General features: G+C 45.4%; 1 protein-coding gene across 1 annotated transcript; it reads left to right on the forward strand.

Moving 5' to 3' along the window:
* The first annotated feature begins 958 nt into the window (after positions 1-958).
* LOC122489357 (butyrophilin-like protein 1) lies at positions 959-14,595 on the forward strand. Its single transcript, XM_043591076.1, has 9 exons — positions 959-1,060; positions 3,450-3,797; positions 8,150-8,431; positions 8,547-8,747; positions 8,989-9,009; positions 9,102-9,128; positions 10,138-10,164; positions 13,112-13,138; positions 13,560-14,595. Exons 1-9 carry the CDS (start codon positions 976-978, stop codon positions 14,222-14,224), a joined length of 1,683 nt encoding a protein of 560 aa, XP_043447011.1. The 5' UTR covers positions 959-975; the 3' UTR covers positions 14,225-14,595.
* The last annotated feature ends 5,769 nt before the right edge of the window (positions 14,596-20,364 follow it).

A 20,364-nucleotide genomic window follows, 5' to 3' on the forward strand; every position in this document is an offset into this window, starting at 1 on the left:
GAGCAGATTTGGGGTCTGCTGAGATCTCACACTACTGAGTTAGAGACATTCCAGAAGTCTCAGCTTTCTAAGCAGGTAAGTTGGTTCTGAAGATGCTTTTGGCCAATAAAAGGAAAGGTGGGAGCAGCTGGCTTTGAGGAAGTGGCTGAGATTGTGGTGAGGGTGTTGGTGCTGGGTAATAATGAGGCTCTGAGAAGACCCAGGACAAATACAGTGATGCCTGCACTTCATTCACTTACTGACATTTGTGTAGCACTACATCCTTGCATCTTGGGGTGAGATCCCGTTACTATCCCCATTTGACATTGAGGAAGCTGGGGCAGAAAAGGTCAAGAAACTAGCCTAAGGTGGTTGCCTAAAGAGTGGCTGAATCTGGCCACTAGAGAAGTCAGTAGTCACCTCCAGCATCTGTTCTTCTCAGTACTATTTGCTGCCGGACCCCCACTCCACCAGCAGTAGGTGGTTTGAAGCTCCTTTTTGTCTGACCAGGACACATTTTATCATTTCTGTGCTCTGTCTCTCCTGGGATCCTCTTATTTATTTTTTTTTTTAAGTAGGCTTCACACGCTGTGCCAACGTGGGGCTTGAACTCATGACTTGAGATCAAGACCTGAGCTGGAATTAAGGGTCAGATATTTAACCGACTAAGCTACCCAGGCAGCCCCCTCCTGGATACCTTTGTCCTGGGGCAGAAACTCCTCAGAGATATAGAGGATGAGGATCAACTTTTCATGGGGAATTGATGGAGCCCTCTGTTGGGAGTAAGGCCAGTTGCTTTGTCCTGAGCAGCCTTTGTCCTGGGGCCCCCAGCCCCATCAGCATAATGACTAGTAGCAAAAACTCTTCTTGTTCTGGGGATTATTATCAGCCTTGAGCCCTTCTGTCTTTTCTGAGGCCCAGAGCTGTGAGCTGGCTCTCCTCATCTCTGTAGGTGTTCTCCTGCCTCCGGCCCTGTGTCACCCCAGCCTTGAGGAAATGGAGGATTGCTGCAGAGGCTCTTTGCTCTCCTGTCTCACCTCCCTGCTTCTCTTCTTCCAGTTGCCTGCTGGGGGGTCTGCAGGTAAGTATGTCCCCATCCCCCTTCCTGCATCTCCCTTGGGTGGGCAAGAGCCTCTGGGAGCCCTGCTGTGTCTCCATCAGGACAGATGGTTATTGGTGGAGGCCCTGGCTGTAGGAAAGGTCTGGTGGTCCCCCAACCACTAGGTATAATTAAATATTTAAGAAGAGTCCCAGAACCAAATGCAACATGGTGCAGCCACTCTAGAAGACAGTATGGAGGTTCCTCAAAACATTAACAATAAAACCACCCTACAACTCAGCAATTGCACTATTAAGTATTTATCCAAAGGAAACCAATGTACTGATTAAAAGGGGCACACACACCCCAATGTTTATAACAGCACTATCAACAATAGCCAAAGTATTGGAAAGAGCCCAAATGTCCATTGACTGATTAATAGATAAATAAGAAACAGTATAGATGTACAATGGAATACTACTCGGTGAGCAAAAAGAATGAAATCTTGCCATTTGCAACAATGTGGATGGAACTTGAGGGTGTTATGCTAAGCGAGATGAGTCAGAGAGAGACAAATACCATATGATTTCACTCATCTGTAGAATTTAAGAAACAAAACAGCAGAAGGGAATGCAAAGTAAGATAAAAACAGAGAGGGAGGCAAACCATTAGAGACTCTTAAATACAGAGAACAAACTGAGGACTGCTAGAGGAGAGGCGGGTAGGGGATGGGCTAAATGTGTGATGGGCATTAAGGAGGGCACTTGTTGGGATGAGCACTGGGTGTCATATGCAAGTGATGAATCACTGGGTCCTACTCTTGAAACCAATCCTACACTGTATGTTAACTAATTTGAATGTAAATAAATACATTTAAAAAAAAAAGGAAGAATCCCAGGACCATAAAATAAGGGAAGGGGACCAAGACAGTTGTCCAAAGAGGAGTTTATGTCTTACAAAGTAAAAAAAAAATGTGAATTTCACTATGAAAAGTGTGAAAATAAATTTCTTTTATTTTTTATTTGCTGGCTCTATTGGTATCTAAGTAGTTATTCGGTTATTAATTCATTACATTCCATAAATATTTACAGGGTATGAAGTTTGTGTAAGGTGCTGATCTATGTACAAACCAGAGTCCCTGTCTCCACAGAGCTTACATTCTGGCAGGAGACAGTTAGTACTAACTACCTCAACTCCATGGAATCTATGTCTGTTAGAGGAGTGGACAGTATGGGAGAAGGAAGTAGAGCAGGGTGGGCAGTCAGCGGTGCAGGAGGGTGTGTGGGCAGGCAGCAGTGCTCCATAAGGTGGTCGGTGTAGGCAGTGAGATGGGAATGAAGATGTGGAGTACCATCCTGTCCGGATCCCCATGGAAAGAGGGTTTCCAGAGTGGGGAGCAGCCAGAGCAAAGCAGGCAGTGTGCCTGGGTGTTGAAGAAGCAGAGGAGGCACGTGTTGGGTGGAACAGAGTGAGCAAGAAAGAGAAACAAGAGTTGGATGTCAGAGAGCACTGAGGGATCATCCTTATTGGGCTTGCAGGTCACTTCGGGAACCAGAGAGGCATTGGAGGGCTTGGATAGAGAGGGGACCTGGTTTTACTTGCAGGGTAAAAGGGTCACACAAATGGGGCTGGGAAGAGGATAGTCCCAGGGAGACTAGTCACTGTCATTCCTCAGGTGAGACAGATAGTGACTCAGCCAAAGTGGAGTAGCACAGGAGATGAGAAGTCACTCTTTGTAGATCCAACAGGGTTCTTTCTGCAGAAGTGTCATGTCATGACGTGTCCACCACATCTCAGAAAACCAAGGCCTGTAAAAGGTGGTGGTGATTTGGGTGCTTGTGTGATGGAGTGAGGGCAGGTTTTAATGGAAATAACTGTGGGCTCTAGTTTTTAATGCACATGTAATTCAGCAGAGGAGAAACACATGGGCAGAAATAATAAACTTCAACCAGTTTTCAGTCCTGTTCTAAGAGGAGCCAAACTGGAGCTGTGATCTCAGAGTATGGTCCCTGGAACATCAGTCTCAGCATCCCTGAGAACCCCTTAGAAATGTGCATCGTTGGATCCACCCCAGATGTACTGAGCCAGAAGCTCTGGGGGTGGAGCCCAGCTGTCAGTGTTTTACAAGCCTTCCTGGTGATTGTAATGCTTGTGGAAGGTTAGAACCCCTGAGTTAGAGAGTCCTTCATGGAGGGCTGGAAACCAGGAACACAGGCTGCTGAGGGAGTCTCTTTGATATCATTTCCGTGTTTCAAAGGTGTGGTAAGATGATCTTGTCCCAATTCAGAGTGGTCACAGCTCAGTCTGTCAGGTCAGAGCCTCCCACCTGATACTCACCCCTGCCTGCCTGGGCCCCCCACCTGACAGTATGTGTTCCATGCCTCCCTACCTGTGTCTCTCCACTTTCTCACTCCTGTGTCTGTGTCCACAGAGGAGTTTGTGGTGATTGGCCCCTCGGACCCCATTGTGGCAGTGCTGGGTGGGAACGTCACGCTGCCCTGTCATGTGTCCCCAGCCATGGATGTGGAAAACATGGAGCTGCGGTGGTTCCGCTCCAAGTTCTCAGAAGCAGTGTTCATCTATGAAAACCAGCAGGAACAGAAAGAAGAGCAGCTGGCTCAGTACACAGGGCGGACCTCGCTGGTGAAGGACTTCCTCAGCCAGGGGGAGGCCACTGTGCGTATCCACAAGGTCCAGGCTTCCGACAATGGGCTGTATACCTGCTTCTTCAGAAAGGGAAGTTTCTATGAAGAGGCCAGTTTGGAGCTGAAGGTGGCAGGTGAGTGGTTGATCTATATTTAGTGTCCTGAGTATTGGAGTTGGGAGCGACCTCAGGGGCCAAGTAAATCAGTCCTCTCATTTTAGAGATGGGGAAAGGAGTGATTTTCACTTATTGATTAGTTCAATAGGAATCCTTATAATTCTTTTTTTTAATTTTTAATGTTCATTTATTTATTTATTATATAATTTATTGTCTAATTCGTTTCCATACAACACCCAGTGCTCATCCCAACAGGTGACCTCCTCAATGCCCATCACTCACTTAATTCTTTTTTTTGTTGTTGTTAGAAAAATCATCAGTTTATTTCTTTTTTTAAATGTTTATTTATTTTTGAGAGAGACAGAGACAGAATGCGAGTGGGTTGGGGCAGAGAGAGAGGGAGACACAGAATCTGAAGCAGGCTCCACGCTCTGAGCTGTCAGCACAGAGCCCGACGCAGGGCCTGAAGTCACCAGCTGCGAGATCATGATGTGAGCTGAAGTCGGACGCTCAACCGACTGAGCCACCCAGGTGCCCCAAACATCAGTTTATTTTTAAGTTTTCTTTCCTAAAAGAAAGTATTACGACTCGAGTATAAAGTTACATTTTTGTTAAATTGATGAAAAGTAAATCAGAAATATTTCTTTTGATTTACAACTCTGTCATCAATGCATGCAAGTTCATGAGTACATTCTTTTAAAATTTTTCCTCTAAGGACTGGCTAATTATCTGTTACTCAACACCCCTTGCCCCCATTTTTGCATTAATTTGTCTGTCCTAACAACATACCAGTATCTTTTTTTTCCCACGCCTGAACTTTATTTATTTATTTATTTATTTATTTATTTAATTTTTAATTTTTTAAAATTTACATCCAAATTAGTTAGCATATAGTACAACAATGGTTTCAGGAGTAGATTCTTTAGTGCCCCTTACCCATTTAGCCCATCCCCCTTCCCTCAACCCCTCCAGTAACCCTCAGTTTGTTCTCCATATTTATGAGTCTCTTCTGTTTTGTCCCCCTTCCTGTTTTTATATTATTTTTGTTTCCCTTCCTTTATGTTCATCTGTTTTGTCTCTTAAAATCCTCATATGAGTGAAGTAATAGGATTTTTGTCTTTGACTGACTAATTTCACTTAGCATAATACCCTCTAGTTCCATCCATGTGGTTGCAAATGGCAAGATATCATTCTTTTTGATTGCCGAGTAATACTCCATTGAATATATATACCACCTCTTCTTTATCCATTCATCCATCGATGGACAGTTGGGCTCTTTCCATACTTTGGCTATTGTTGATAGTGCTGCTATAAACATGGGGGTGCATGTGTCCCTTTGAAACAGCACACCTGTATCCCTTGGATAAATGCCTAGTAGTTCAATTGCTGGGTCATAGGGTAGTTCTATTTGTAGTTTTTTTGAGGAACCTTCATAGTGTTTTCCAGAGTGGCTGCACCAGCTTGAATTCCCAACCCACTTAATTCTTTATACCCTTTTAAGATATATAGAATCCCTACTAAGTGCCAGGTCCCCTCTGGGCACCTGAATACATCAGTGAACCAAATAGAGATCCCTGTCCTGCAGAGTTTATGTTAAAGACAGTAAATAGACAGACAGATGGGTTATAGAGGATGTTAGATGGTGGTGAGTAGAGACTTAGCTAAGTGGGTATCTGGGGGTGAGAGTTCCAAGCAGAGGAATACTCATGTGAAACAACCAAGGTTGGAGTGTGGCTGGTGTGTCTGGGCAGACAAGGAAGCCATGTGGTTGGTGAGACAGGTGGATGGGAGGTTGGTGAGAAGTGACAATCCTGGTCCACGGGCAGAGAGAAGGGATTGATCTTGAACAGTGCATGAGGAATACACACTTGAGCAGGTACTTGAGTGAATCCAGAAAGTGTTCCAAAGAGCCCTGGTGGTTGATGAAGGGCACAGAGAGCATGGTGATTGTGGTTATGAGCAGTTCAACAGTTAACCAAATAGTCCTGGGGCTGGAGTGGCCCGGGTGGGAGAACTTGGGAAGAAGTGTTGAGGGGTTTTGAGGTTAGGGGCGATGCCAGACCATAGAAGGCTTTGTGTGGTGTATTACAGAGTTGGGAGGAAGAGCTGAAGAAATTTTAAACAGAGCAGTGAAGGGAGGTGTTTTTGGGAGGAGGTTTGCTTTGACAACTGTGAGAGAGGGTACATAGAAGGTGAGCAAGACTGGAGAAAGACATGTAGTTACAGGGTGGGGAGGATGGTTCCCTGAATTGATGTCAGAGCAGTGAGGTGGGAGAAGAGAAGGGGTTTCAGTGTCAGAGATGTTTGGAAAGTAGACCCAACTGAGTGGGTGGATTTGGGGACACAAAGAGTTTGGGGGTTGGAGAGAAGGGACTGGAGACTCCCAAGTTTTTTTTTTTAATTGTTGTTTGTTTGCTTGTTTTTTTGGCAATTTGTTGTTTAGTAGTAGTATTTAGAAGTATTGCTATTTTGTGTTAGTTGTTGATTGCTGTCATAATGCTGTGCAACATAGACAGAAATCTCAGCTGCGCATAGTAACAACCATTTATTTACTGTTGAGCATTAGGGGAGTTCAGCTCACCTGAGCTGTGTTTGACAAATCTTAATGGTGCTTACTCATACATCTTAAGTGTAGGGGAAATATAATTAAAGACAAAGTCTCCGAATCCAGAAATCCTCTTCACAAAGGTAGTAGGGAGAGAAAACATTTTTATTATGGCATTAGCATTAACCAGTAAGTGATGTGCATCCCAGAGAATCTACCAAGGGGTTGCAAAGAAATCTCACCTTTTTACATAGCCATGCAGACGCAACTTGTTACATACATGTTCTCTGGATAGACAGTTACTAGCCCTCAAGTAAATGGACTTGACAGTATCATTTGTCATGGGCAGCGCACCCTAAATGTACTTGGTAATTGGGGTGACCATCTATGTTAGCTGATTGGCTTTATCCCAAGGAAAACAAATTCTCCAATCTTAAAAGTTAAAAAAAAGCTTTTAAATTCCAGTGTAGTTAACATGTAGTTTTATATAGTGGCTCAATATAGTGCAATATAGTGGTTCAACACTTCCTCCTGTTACTCAGTAGAGATTTCAACAGAAACTTGTCAGGCCAGGAGGGAGTGGCATGATATATTCAGAGTAACTGAAAGGAAAAAACATGCAGCAAGGCTGTCATTCAGAATGGAAGGAAAGATGAAGAGTTTTCCAGACAAATGAAAGTTAAAATAGTTTGTTTTTACAACTTCTCCCATCTTTATGACAGGAAGTGGTTTTGCACTTGGGCCCTGGTCCCCAATGAGGTTAGGCTCCTACACTCCCCCAGTAACTGGGAGAGAGGGGTGCTGTCCACCTTGGTGTTAACAGTTCAGAAAGAGGGCTCCCAAGGTCTTGAGAAACACATTCCTGGATCACAACCCTGACAAAAGGCCTATGTAGTTTTCGCAAAGGACATGTATACATTTCAAAGAGGAGAGAAAGCCCCCACAATCACAAATTTCCTCAAGTAAATGGCATAAGAAAAAGGATGGGAAGGGACCTTACTTTCAACAGGGACAAGAAGCCTCTGCCTTTTAATATATTTTGTCCTGACAGTCGACCTTGACTACCCACCCACCTTCACATGGGTGAAGTTCATTGGGCTGTTGGCTGATCTAGGACAGCTTTGGCTGGAAGGACTGCTCTAGCCCAAGCATGTCCGTCCTGTGGCAGAGGGCAAGGCAATGGCACAAGTACTTTCCAACTCTGCTGGAGTCACATTCCCTGACCTCTCAGTGGCCCAGATAAGTCCCATGATGGAACCCGGAAGCAGAGTGTGAAGGCATTAAAAATATGTGGCAGAAGGTGAGCTGGATGTGAAACAGGCTTAAGGATTGGGAATATTTTCATCATCATCCTATTACAGAGAAGCCAAATATGAATCAGTTCAGGGTTTGAGTTTGAAGCATCTGTGAGGAATCCTGGCAGAGTTAACATGTGGATATTAGCGGGGGGAGCTCAGGAAGTAGGTAGGGCTGTCAAGGATGGAAATGATTTACCACAGGGTACTGAGTGTGCTAGTGGATGCCCTGGAGAGTGTGTGAGGTGAGAAGAGCAGAGAAGGATAGAACTTGGGACGAAATTCCTTTGTGTTACTCTGGGTGATGGACTTCCCAGCTTTATGGATGGGAGAAGAGCCCTGCCCTCTGCAGGTCCCCATGCTCCTTCCTTCTGTTCCCTGTGGCAGGACCCCTGCTCTAATCCTTGCAGGGACCACTCCCCAGGGAGCCCTGGAATGCAATGCTACACCAGAGTTGTGCAGAGGAAGGCTCTGCTGGCATCCCTGGATTCTGGAAGGCCTCCTTGTGCTCTCCAGCTTCTCTCTCACAGGTGTGGGCTCTGTCCCTCAAGTGCACATCACAGGGCCAGAGGAGGACGGGGTCCGAGTGGTGTGCACGGCCTCGGGATGGTTCCCAAAGCCCCAGATACAGTGGAGAGCTGCTAATGGGGAAAAGTTCCTGACATTCTCTGAGACCCATGCCCAAGACACTGAAGGGCTGTTCAGCGTGGAGTCTGCTCTGGTGGTGAGGGACAGCTCTTCAGGGAACATGACCTGCTCAGTCCTCAACCCCGTCCTGGACCAGAAGAAGGCGATGGCCATTTTCATCCCAGGTCAGCACTACTTCCCATTCCCAGCAGGGCCAGAGGGAGTGGCCTAGGGTTTCTGTGAGTGTTGGGCTGGGCTGCCCTGGTCTTTGCTGCTGATGGGGTCTCTGGCTGGCCACAGAGCCCTTCTTTCCCCAGGCCTCTCCCTGGAAGCCAGCTTTCATAGTGAGCCTCGTGGTGCTGATGCTCTCACTCCTTGGGGCTGCCTATTACATCAAGACAGAACATACTGTAAAGAGGCAGGAGATGCAGGAATGGGAGAGACTGCACAGGGACAAGGAGGAGGCCCGGCGGACAAAGGAGGAGGCGTTGAAGGCCAGAGGTAAGGCAGCTCAGGAGCCAAGGCAGGCAAGTGTGGAAGGTGGTGCAGAGGACAAGCTGACAGCAAGGGGCTTGGCTGGAAGCAGGTGGCTGAACAGGTCCAGAGAGGACAGCTGGAGCTGTGGAGGGGGGTCTGGAGTTAGATCTTCTAGGATACAGAGAAGTCCTTTTATGGGTTCTTTAGGTGCAGTCTTTCCTTTCTTAAGGATGGGAGTTCATACTTATTTTTCACTCTCTTTCAGATGAACTCCAAGAAGATCTCGGTAAATTCTGTTCTTTCCCCAGCAGTTCCTGAGTCCCCTGTGTAGGAGACACTCTAGTTATTAGCTCACCAGTTTCCTGTGTTGTCTTTCAGGCAGGAGGAAATCCATTTACCTGGGTGGTGAGTGACTCTCCAGTTGTCTTTGGGTCTCCTGTCCTACCTAAGCTAAGGTGTCCCTTCTCCTTGTTTCAGGCACAGACATACGGACCCTTCCCTGGGGCAGATGTAGAAGCTGGTGGGGGGCAGGACCCTGCTCCATGGACTTTCCCTATCTGGGGTGCTGTTTCCCACCCAGTGCTTGGGAACCTGGGGTGATGGTGGTCCCTGGAGTCTGTCACGCATCTTGGGTTTATTCCAGTGCTGATCTCCCCACCATCTTGCCAACTTTTTAGCCTTCAGTGCAACTAGTTCTCATTCAAACTGGATGCTCTGAGATTTTGGTAAAGAAGCTATGTAAATAAATGGGGTCATTAAGTTTAGGAGTGTGTCCCCTCCATATAACACCACCCAGGGAGAGTCTTTTCTCTCCAGTTCCTGGAGGTGCTGGTCACAAAGTGATGGGTAGAGGACTGGGCAGACCATGGGTGGGAATGTGGTGGGGTCAGCTGTCAATGCTCCAGAACAGTGATGTGTTTTCTGAGAAAGTTTGGCCCCTTTTACCCCACATCTTACCTAACGTCCCTGTCCTTAATTCATGTCCCCTTTTGTGTTCTTTCCCAAATATCTCTTTGCTGGAAAACATTGGATGTAATAATGATTTCTGTTTATAATTATGGAATAATTTATATTTTATTCCCTAAAATATTTTCATAGAAGCAAAACTGAGTGGAGATAGAATAAAAATATTTGAGGTTTTTAAGGCACAGGATACTAAATGGCTTTGCAAAAGGTCACACAGCTGCAGCAGGCTGGGGTGGAACTCAGCCTGCAATTCAGGCTTTCTGACCTGTGATCCAGGGAATTTCCCCCAATACCCTGCTGTCTGCACATCGCAGGAGGATATCTCCTCTCTGGCCTCCCTACTCTGTTGGGAGTGTCACCTGTAGTACAGAGAGGAGGCAAGGCCAGTAGATCAATGCTAAGCATTCTTGTTCTGGCTCATATTTCACTAGAGTGTGTCCCTTTTCAGGCTGGAGGAAGGCGCAGTTGTATGCAGGTGAGTAACTCAGTTTTCTGTGCCCTTACCCCTTCAGCCTCAACTCTTCCCCCTTCTCTGTCAGTGGACCCCATACCAGGACAGGGTGGGTGTCCCTGTTCTCCTTGTCATGTTTGTCGTTTCCTTGTGAAGACTTCAGGGACTCTTCTGGGAAACACAGATCTGCCTCTATTCTGACCAGTCCTCTACTGTAGGTCACTCTTAGGATTAGCAACTTCATCTGAACACACCTTGTTCAACTGATGCTTTTGCTGGTGCAGTGACAAAAGAGTGCTCATTTATAAGGACAGTTGGAACACAGTAATGGCTTTGTAGACCAGAAATTGCTGTCTCTAGAAGATTTCAGATATCATTGTTGCTTGCTTACGATTCAGGTATTCCTAAGGGGATCCTTGGTTCTGAATCCATTTTACCCTGAAATTCCTACATCTTGCGGATCTACTTTTGATTTTCCTGTTTTTGTCTTGGTCCCCTGAAATGGTGGTCATCATTTGTTTCCTCATGCTCCTTGTCCAAGTTGGGTTTCTTCCTGTAAACTTCCCTGCTTGCTGTGAAAGTAATTGCTTTAAATTGCCTGTTCTGAATCTGAGATCCAGAGCTTCCAGGATATTTATGGACTCCTGGTGGTGGGTCTGAGAGCTACCTGCAATTATACAAAATCTTATGTGTATGTTTGTGTAACAGAGGAAGAAGTTAAAAAAATTTTTTTTCAAAGAACTGTAACGTATAATTGTTCACAACCATTATCTCTCCTTTAGGAGAATTGCATGTTTACCTGATGGGCTTGTTACTGGTTTGATTTATCAGGGCAATGTGTGAAGATATGATAGGAGAAAGAGGAGTGAAAATTGTTTATCAGAAAAGTTGGGAACAAATCAGGGAAAGCAAAGCAGTGAGGAAGAGAGGAGATGAGAAGGGAGTAGAAATCCTGTGATTCCTCTTGAAGAGATTTTGGGTAGCTCAGAGTGGTGGAAGGGAGACCACAAATCATAATCACGGTGGTTTGAGTGTAAAGTACACAGAGGGTGTGCAAAGTTTTTGGGTGCACAAGAAGTAATAAAATCCCTGATACCTCTTTGAGAGATTTCTGAAAAGACTTAGAGTATTTTGAGCAGTTTTGAAGTACTTTCTGACTGAGTTTGCTTCTGATCGTGAGACCATCTCAACCTTCCAGTAGCAGTTGGGGCAAGAGTGTGGTGAGGGGGATCCTAAGGCAGTGAAAGGTTATCCAGAACACCACTTAGCACCGGTGTGAGTTAAGAATCTGGGTCCTTTGAACCTGTGTGAGGTGTGTATGTGTGTGTGTGCACGCACAGGTGTTTGTCCCAGCTGTTTTGTTCATGATCATGGACATGGACTATGAGAGCAGACAAGGGGGAGCCAGGGATGCAGGAGACCTGGGGCTAGATGTGTGAGGAAACCCCCTTAGAGAGTCTCACTGATTCTTGGGATTTATTAATTAAAAATAAGGATCAAATAGTCTTCTTCTAGCATTCCCCCTTCTCTGATGGATTGAAGTGCACGTGTTTTATTTATTTATTTAATTTTTTTCCAACATTTATTTATTTTTGGGACAGAGAGAGACAGAGCATGAACGGGGGAGGGGCAGATAGAGAGGGAGACACAGAATCTGAAACAGGCTCCAGGCTCTGAGCCATCAGCCCAGAGCCTGATGCGGGGCTCGAACTCTCGGACCGCGGGATCGTGACCTGGCTGAAGTCGGACGCTTAACTGACTGCGCCACCCAGGTGCCCCTGAAGTGCACGTGTTTTAATGTATACCTTGTATATCTTTTTATTTTGTAAGGACAGATACCATCACAGTAGAATAAATATTTGCATATTGATTGGCTCATAGCGTGAGGTGAACTAATGTCTGAAAGCATCATATTTAAAAATTGAAAAATAATTTTTCAGTGTCATGAATAAGGGTGCCTAGGACATGACCATATTTGGGTACCTACCACGGGGGTTTCTCCTGGTGATTTCGATCTCTCTGAGCAATTAAGGGGGGAAGCAGATGACTAGACCTGATGTTTTTGATTTCCCCTTACATATAGGGATATTTTCCTCCCAATAACCCACGAAAAGGGGAAACAAGTTCATAGTGTCTGTCCTTTCACTGGATGTATGTCTTTCCTGCTTGAACTTCTGTCTCTCCCTTCCTTGAAACCTCTCCATTGCCTTCTGACTAGGGAAAATTTCTCTGATGCTGTGTCCTGAATTCTCCTCGCCCAGGGCTTGTAGTTGTCTTCCAAGTTCAGCTCTGTCAGGTTGTATGGTCTCTACCATGGCTTAGATTCAACCTCCAACTTCAGTTTAATCAATTCTTTAGAACTAAATGGAGGCCTCAGAATTTTTTATCTCCCCAATTCTTCTCAAGAAAACCTAGCTTTCAGGATAGATGTGTGGCTAAGGACTCTTGAGAAAGCGTAATATGATGGTGAAATCTGGGTCTAGAGCTTTCTTTTCAGGTTGTTATCCAGCCTCTCAGTGGTTAAGTTTTATAGCTTGGCTTTCATGGGAAGGCTGTAGCATGATGGCTGTGTGTGTGTATGTGTGTGTGTGTGTGTGTGTAAAAGAAATAAATGCTTCAGTTGAATGTTTCCAAATGATTTTTCCAAAAGATATCGACACTGGGGCGCCTGGGTGGCGCAGTCGGTTAAGCGTCCGACTTCAGCCAGGTCACGATCTCGCGGTCCGGGAGTTCGAGCCCCGCGTCAGGCTCTGGGCTGATGGCTCGGAGCCTGGAGCCTGTTTCCAATTCTGTGTCTCCCTCTCTCTCTGCCCCTCCCCTGTTCATGCTCTGTCTCTCTCTGTCCCAAAAATAAATAAACGTTGAAAAAAAAATTTAAAAAAAAAAAAAAAAAAGATATCGACACTGATATGTACAGTCACCTCAAATCTCTGATTTGTTGTTACATTTGTGAAATATGGTTCTCTTGTAGACTGGCGGAAGGAGAAGTTCCAGGCCTGTGAGTTACTTCACATTCTTTCTGGGTACTCCTACTGCTGCCCCATGGCTTCTGATGTCTCCTTTAGCTTGCTGTGGTGATACAAATGCTGGCACCATCAATGGTTGTGCAGTGGGATGGGGCAGTAAAAGTCACATAGCTGAGCTTAGTGGATGTGACTGATGTTGGATTCTAAATAGATATCTTTCAGTCCTTGAGTCCAGACTAGTCCTCAAGTTCCCTGTGACCCATCTAACCCTCAGATCAGTCTTATGCTTACTTCTCCTGCTTGGAGAGCTGTGTACTTGAGTCACAAGACTCTCATCTCAGGAGGCTTAGCCCTTCCCATATGCAACTCGGTGTCTGAGGGTGGTGGTGGTGGTTGTGTGCCCTTGTTATGGGGCAGGGGAAGGTCTTGCATGATTGGCAACTCTCTCTGCAGTGTCTGTCACTCTGGATCCAGCGTCTGCAGATCCGCACCTTGCTGTCTCTGGTGGACAGACTAGTGTGACCTTGGAGGACACAACTGAGGACCCAGAAAGACGCTGTAGCATCTTGGGCCAGGAGGCCATCACATCAGGGCGCTGTTACTGGGAGGTGGAGATCAGGAGTGGAAACAGAAGCGAGTGGGGTCTGGGGGTATGTAGGGGAGGTGTGGAGAGGAAAGGCTGGTACAAAGAGGACCCAGAAGTGGGGTTCTGGGTTCTGAGGTGGTACGGAGGTAAATTCCATGCCATTCTCCTCCCTGAGCATCAGGAAATCTGTGATGAAGTTCCCCACAGGGTGGGTGTTTTCTTAGACCTCAAAGAAGGGGATGTCTCCTTCTATAACATGACTGATGGATCTCACCTTTTCTCCTTCCCTCTAACTTCCTCCACTGGGACTCTGTTTCCATACTTCATGATTCAGTCAGGAGATGTGTCCCTGACCATCTGCTCTGTGGTGGGTGTGCCTGCAGAGACCCCTGTGCCCCTTAACAATCCTCCTTCTTCTTTGGAGGAACCTGTAAGCCTCTCAGGGGATGGGTTCAGCTCAGGCTCTGCTGTCGATGGTGCTCTCCCAGGGGCCGACTCTCCATTACTCCTCTATGGCCCTGAGGCTATGTGACCATAGGACCCCAACACTGTCCCAGACTCCTTATGGTGGCTCTTTCTGGAGCTTCACATTCCTTGAGACAAAAACCTCTGAGGTCAGTCCTGGATGACCTGGTGTCTTGCACTCTTGCTCTGGATGCAGTCTCCTGGGGTATGGCTATGAGAACAGTCAGTTCATGCCTTATGCTCAGGCAACAGAAGATAATAGTTGACTGAGCTGATTCAGGGTAGGCTGCATTTAACTATTGGAAGTAATGCTTCTTTTGGTAATGAAAATTATTTCATACAGTCTTTATTCTGCTTGGATATGAAGGAGATGAGGGCTGAATGACTCTGCAGAATTAAATGGTGTATATTTTATCCAACTTGAGTTGTGCAGATGAATCCAGAGGCTATGAGTAGGTCACCAGTTCTATTTTGGGAAATGTGCAGTCTGACCAGAGACATTGGCCATCCAAAAATTTCTGGAGAAATGAATGGCTGATTGATGTTCAAGAGGAAAGCAGTCTAATATTCTACTGTATATACCTCCTATTCTGGGATGTGGAAGCACACTTATCTTACCAACCTTAGGAAATATCTGTTATTCGTGAAATTCCAGTGCTGTGTTAATTCAGGAATTAAGAAGAAGGATCTGGTTCTTCCTGTGTGTCAACTCCAGTTGGAAAGAAGAGAACTTCTACCAGAATAAAGATATGAATGAGGAAGAGAATTTTCAGATGCTGGGTGAATTTCAGAAAGCTTTGACTATGAGCATGGTTTCCAGAATCTGTGTAGTGCCTCTCATTACTTCCAAGTCCAAAGGTGGAGTGCCTGAGTGGCTCAGTGGGTTAAGCGTCCAACTTCAGCTCAGGTCATGATCTGACAGTTCGTGGGTTCAAGCCACACATCAGGCTCTGTGCTGACAGCTCAGAGCCTGGAGCCTGCTTCGGATTCTGTGTCTCCCTCTCTGCCCCTCCCTGCTCACGCTCTGTCTCTTTCTCTCTCAAATGTAAATAAACATTAAAAAAATGGGGGAGGGGAAGAGGACCTAATAGATATTTTTCCAAAGAAGACATACAGATCACCAATAGACACATGAAAAGATGCTCGACCTCACTCAACATCAGGGAAATGCAAATCAAAACCACAATGAGATATTACTTGACCCCTGTCAGAATGGCTAAAATCAAAAAGACAAGAAATAAGAAGTTGGTGAGGATGTGGAGAAAGGGGAACCTTCTTGCACTGCTGGTGGGAATGCAACCTGGTGCAGCCACTGTGGAAAACAGTATAGAGTTTCCTCAAAAAATTAAAAATAGTATTGCAAAATAGTAATGGTAATAAATGAATGATTGATTAATATCACTATTAGGTATTTACACAAAGAAAATGAAAACACTAATTTGAAGTGATGTATGCATCCCTATGTTTGTTGTAGCATTATTTACAAAAGCCAAGTATGGAAGCAACTTCAGAGTTCACTGATTGAGGAATGGATAAGGAAAAGTTGGTTTATATACATAATCGAATATTACCCAGACATAAAAAAGGATGAGATTGTGCTATTTGTGACAATATGAATGGACCTAGAGGGTATTATGCCAAGTGAAATAAGTCAGACTGAGAAAGACAAATGCCATATGAGTTAACTCCTATGTGGAATCTAAAAAAAAAAAAAAAGAGAGAGAGAAATGAATAAACAAATGAGCAAAAAAGCAGAATCAGACCTGTAAACACAGAGCACAACTAGCATAATGTTTAAACTTGTTGAGTCACTAGGTTGTACATCTGAAACTCATGTAACATAGTGTGTCTACTATACTCAAATAAAAAAATTAATAAAAACTTAAAATAACATAAGTTAAGCTTTACTTTATTACAGGTTTTTAAAAAGCATGTTTGATCGTTTCCACCAACTGGCACATTATAAAAACACAATTCATTTTACCTTAGCCTTCTTTCATGGCTTAGGTATTTCTCTGACACTGTTTGAAACACACATGAAGAAAGATAGATATTATATGGCTGCTAAAGAAGAAAGTATAGGGGCGCCTGGGTGGCTTGGTCGGTTAGGCGTCTGACTTCGGCTCAGGTCATGATCTCAGGGTCCGTGGGTTCGAGCCCCGCGTCGGGCTCTGTGCTGACAGCTCAGAGCCTGGAGCCTGTTTCATATTCTGTGTCTCCCTCTCTCTGACCCTCCCCTGTTCATGCTCTGTCTCTCTCTGTCTCAAAAATAAATAAATGTTAAAAAAAATAAAAAAAGAAGAAAGTATAATATTAACCGCATTAACATCAGAATAATTTATATTCTGAGCAAGAAAAATCATTAATGGCCAGTGAGCAGCCAGTGAGCAGTGTTTGCTGATAAAGCAGCTGAGACATGAGCCTGATGAGCTGGGGGAAAGCAGGGAAGTTTGCTGTTTGGTGTCCTTCCTGCAGTACCTCCAGGTGTCCTTCCAGGATCCTTAGGGAACATCTTCCCTGTGCTTTGTCATTGCTTCATGTTTCTCCCTCCCAACATGGGATCCAAGGACTGGAATTCAGAGGAGATAAGCTTTCTGGCCATGTCATTCTGAGCCATTGCTGAGTCCAAGGTCCTCTTCCTGCTCCTTTTTCACCTAGAGTTGTGTAGAGCTGGGGGCTGGGCTGGGCTTGAGGACTGGGAGGTGGGGGGAGTGTCCTTGCAGGTCCAGCCTTCCCTCCTCTAGGAAGTTCCTGGATTAAAGGTTAATAGAGGGCAGGGCTCATGTCTTCCTTCATCTCTGTGTGCATGTGTGAAAATGAAGTGTCATAAATACAACTTGTGTAGCCCAGTTCCTGGCACTTAGGAGGAGCGCAGTCAAATTTGTTTTCCTTCCCTCAGTCTTTTCACCAAACTCCCCTAATGTCTCTTAGGTCTTGAGGAGTCTCCCTCAAGCAGACTTGAGGGCAGAGATTGGTGGGGGCCATGGTGGATGGATCTGGAGGCTAATATAGGTCCTTATCTCATTAGTTTACTTTGCATTAAGTTGCATTTTGCCAACATTCACAAGTCTAAGTGGATATTGGAAGAAATGGACATTTGGGGATAAAAAATCAGATGTTTCAGGTCTCTCCAGATGTCCTAGGTGTGCTTAGAGTTTTAGTATCTCAGACCAGACCCCTGAGCAGAAGCCAATCACTCTCGTGTATCAGTGTATCAGGCAGTCCTTGTTTCATGAAAACAAATATAGCAGATCATTCAGGACAATCAAGAGTGAACACAGGATGAGAGACTCTTTGCCAAGTATGTGGTTGTGGAACTGAGACAGATTTGGTTTCCTCACGTGCAGAATGAAGACAGTAATGACAACAACATGGCAGAAGTGTGACCAGGGAGGCTCTAGGCCAAGCTGTTGTCTTAACACCAATCACTTAACATGTGAACACCTGAGAACTGGGCAGGCTTAAGTGAGCAAAGGTGTTTGGTTGTTGAATCTGACGATTCTATCCGGGGGACATTTCACTGATGAACTAACTTATGTTTGGGGTAAGAAGAGAAGTGGGAAAGATGGTGGAGTTGTTGTATCCACCAAGGGGCTGACTTGTTTAGGTCAGCGTTTTAACAGTCTTCGTGTTTCTCAATGGACAGAAATGTTTGCCCAATTTAGATAAGGCTGAGTAGCCAATGGGCTGCTGCAGTGAGTCCTCTGCAAAGGAGCTCAACAAAGTTTATTGAGTGTTTACTATGTGCTGGACATGTGAGCAGGGCACACAGTGCCTCCCTTTCTGAATGTCATAGAAATGCCCCAGAAGAATGCTTGTCAGGGCTAATGTGGTAAGCAGGGTGTCATTAAACTCCAACAAGCATGTGTATGGGGCATGTATGGGGATGAATGGTTGGTCTGAATTCACGTAGGGGCAATGAGATAGAAGAGGGGTTTCCAGCGTCAGAGAGGTTAGGAAAGTAGACTTAACTGAGTGAGGAACTTTGAAGACAGGAGTTTGGAGGGGGAAGAGGGGACTGCAGAGACTCCCAAGGTTTCTCTTTGGCAGTTTGTTGTTTAACAGTAGAAATATTGATAACCATGTGTTAGTTGCCTATTGTGACAATGTGTTCGTTGCCTATTGTGAGTGTGTTGTCTCAGAAAGCTGACGCAGAAAGCTCAGGGGCATATAACAACCATTTAATTAATCTGTGCATTAAAGCAGTTCACCTCATCTGGGCTGTGTTTGGCTGATCCTTTTTTCTTTTTAAAAATTTTTAACATTTATTTATTTTTGAGAGACAGAGAGAGGCAGAGCATGAGCAGGAGAGGGGAAAGGGGAGAGAGAGAGATACAGAATCTGAAGCAGGCTCCAGGCTCTGAGCTGTTTGTTAGCACAGAGCCCAACGCGGGACTTGAACTCACAAACTGCAAGACCATGACTGAGCTGAAGTCAGACGTGCAACCGACTGAGCCACCCTGGCGCCCCTGTGTTTGGCTAATCTTAACTGGGCTTACTCATACATCTTCGGTCATGTAGGGGAAATATGATTAAACACAAAATCTCTCAACTTGGAAATCCTTTTCAGAAAGATAGTAGGGAAAGGAAACATTTTTATCATTGCATTAGCATTAACCAGATTGTGTTGTGCATCACAGAGAATCTACCAAGGGATTGCAAAGACAGATAGCCATGCAGACACAACTCATTACATACATGTTCTCTGGATAAACAGGTATTAACCCTCAAGTAAGTGGATGTGACAGCAATATTTGTCACAGTTCATTCCTAGTTTGCTTGGTAATTGGGGTGACCAACTCTTGGCTTCATCCAGAAACCCCCCACCCCAAGTTTCCTATCTTAATGACAGGAGATGGTGTTACACTGGAATCATGGTACCCACTGAGATTTGGGTCTCAGGAATGGGGACAGAGGGGTGCTGTCCTTCTTGATGTTAACAGTTCAGAGAGAGGGCTCCCTGGTTCTTAAGAAAGACATTCTTGGACCTCAAAGCTGGCAAAAGACCTATCTAGTTTTCACAAAGGACTTATATACATTTCAAAGAGGGGAGAAAGCCTCTGAAATCACAAATTTCCTAAAGTAAATGCTGTAAGTAATAGGATGGGAAGGAACTTTCTTCCTCTATTTTCAACAGGGACAATAAACTTCCTACCTTTTTTTTGTCCTTACAGTGGACTTTGGTTGTGTTTCGTCCCATGGGTGTTGTTCAGCTGGCTGTTGGCTGATTGATCTAGGAGAGTTTTAGCTGGAAAGGCTTTGCTAGACTGAGCATGTCCTTCCTGTGTCAGAGGCCAAGGCAAAGGCACAAGCAGTTTCTAGCCTCTGCTAGAGTCACATTCCCTGAACTCTCAGGGACTGAGTCAAGGTGCATGATGGAACCCAGAGGCAGAGTGTGAAGGCACTAAAAATATGTGGCAGAAGCTGAGATAGATGTAAAGGAGGCTGAAGGATTAGGGATATGTTCATCGTCAGACTATCACAGATGGGGCCAAATATGAATTAGTTCAGGATTTGAGTTTGAAACATCTGTGAGGAATTCTGGCAGAGCTAACCCCCAGGGATGTGGATATTAGGGAGATAGCTCAGGAAGTAGGTAGGGTTTTCGATGGTGGAAGCAGATGCCCCGGAGCATGTGTGAGGTGAGAAGAGCAGAGAAGGATGTAACCTGGGACCAAATTCCTCTTTCTGTCACTAGGGGTAATGGACATGCCACTCTCATGGTTGGAGAGAAGAGCCCTGCCCTCTGTGCCCAATGCAGGACCCCATGCTCCTTCCTTCTGTTCTCTATGGCAGGGCCACTGCTTTGCTCCCTAGGGAGCCCCCAGAATGCATGCTGCCCCTGGAGTTATGCACAGGAAGACTCTGATGGCATCCCCGGGTTCTGGAAGGCCTCCCTGTGCTCTCCAACTTCTCTCTTGCAGGCGTGGGCTCTGTCCCCAAAGTACAGTCACCGGGCCAGAGAGGGACAGGGTTTCAGTGCACAGCCTTGGAGAGGCTCCCAAAGCCCCACGTGCAGTGGAGGTCCCTCAGTAGGGAGAAGTTCCTGGCATTCTCAGAGACCCATGCCCAAGATGCTAAAGGGCTGTTCAGTGAGGAGGCTGCCTGGTGGTGAGTGACAGGTCTCCAGGCAATATGACCTGCTCAGTGCTTAGCCTCATCTGACCTGCCCACCATATTGCCAGCTGTTTTGCCTTCAATGCAACT

The sequence above is a fragment of the Prionailurus bengalensis genome, chromosome B2 (assembly GCF_016509475.1).
Source record: "Prionailurus bengalensis isolate Pbe53 chromosome B2, Fcat_Pben_1.1_paternal_pri, whole genome shotgun sequence".
NCBI lineage: Eukaryota > Metazoa > Chordata > Mammalia > Carnivora > Felidae > Prionailurus > Prionailurus bengalensis.

Excerpts from the sequence above, each read along its gene's own strand:
- LOC122489357 (XM_043591076.1), top strand. The coding sequence starts at position 976 with ATGGAGGATTGCTGCAGAGGCTCTTTGCTCTCCTGTCTCACCTCCCTG. Across the intron at positions 3,798-8,149 it reads TTTGGAGCTGAAGGTGGCAG|GTGTGGGCTCTGTCCCTCAA; the intron begins GTGAGTGGTTGA and ends TCTCTCTCACAG. Across the intron at positions 9,010-9,101 it reads TGAACTCCAAGAAGATCTCG|GCAGGAGGAAATCCATTTAC; the intron begins GTAAATTCTGTT and ends GTTGTCTTTCAG.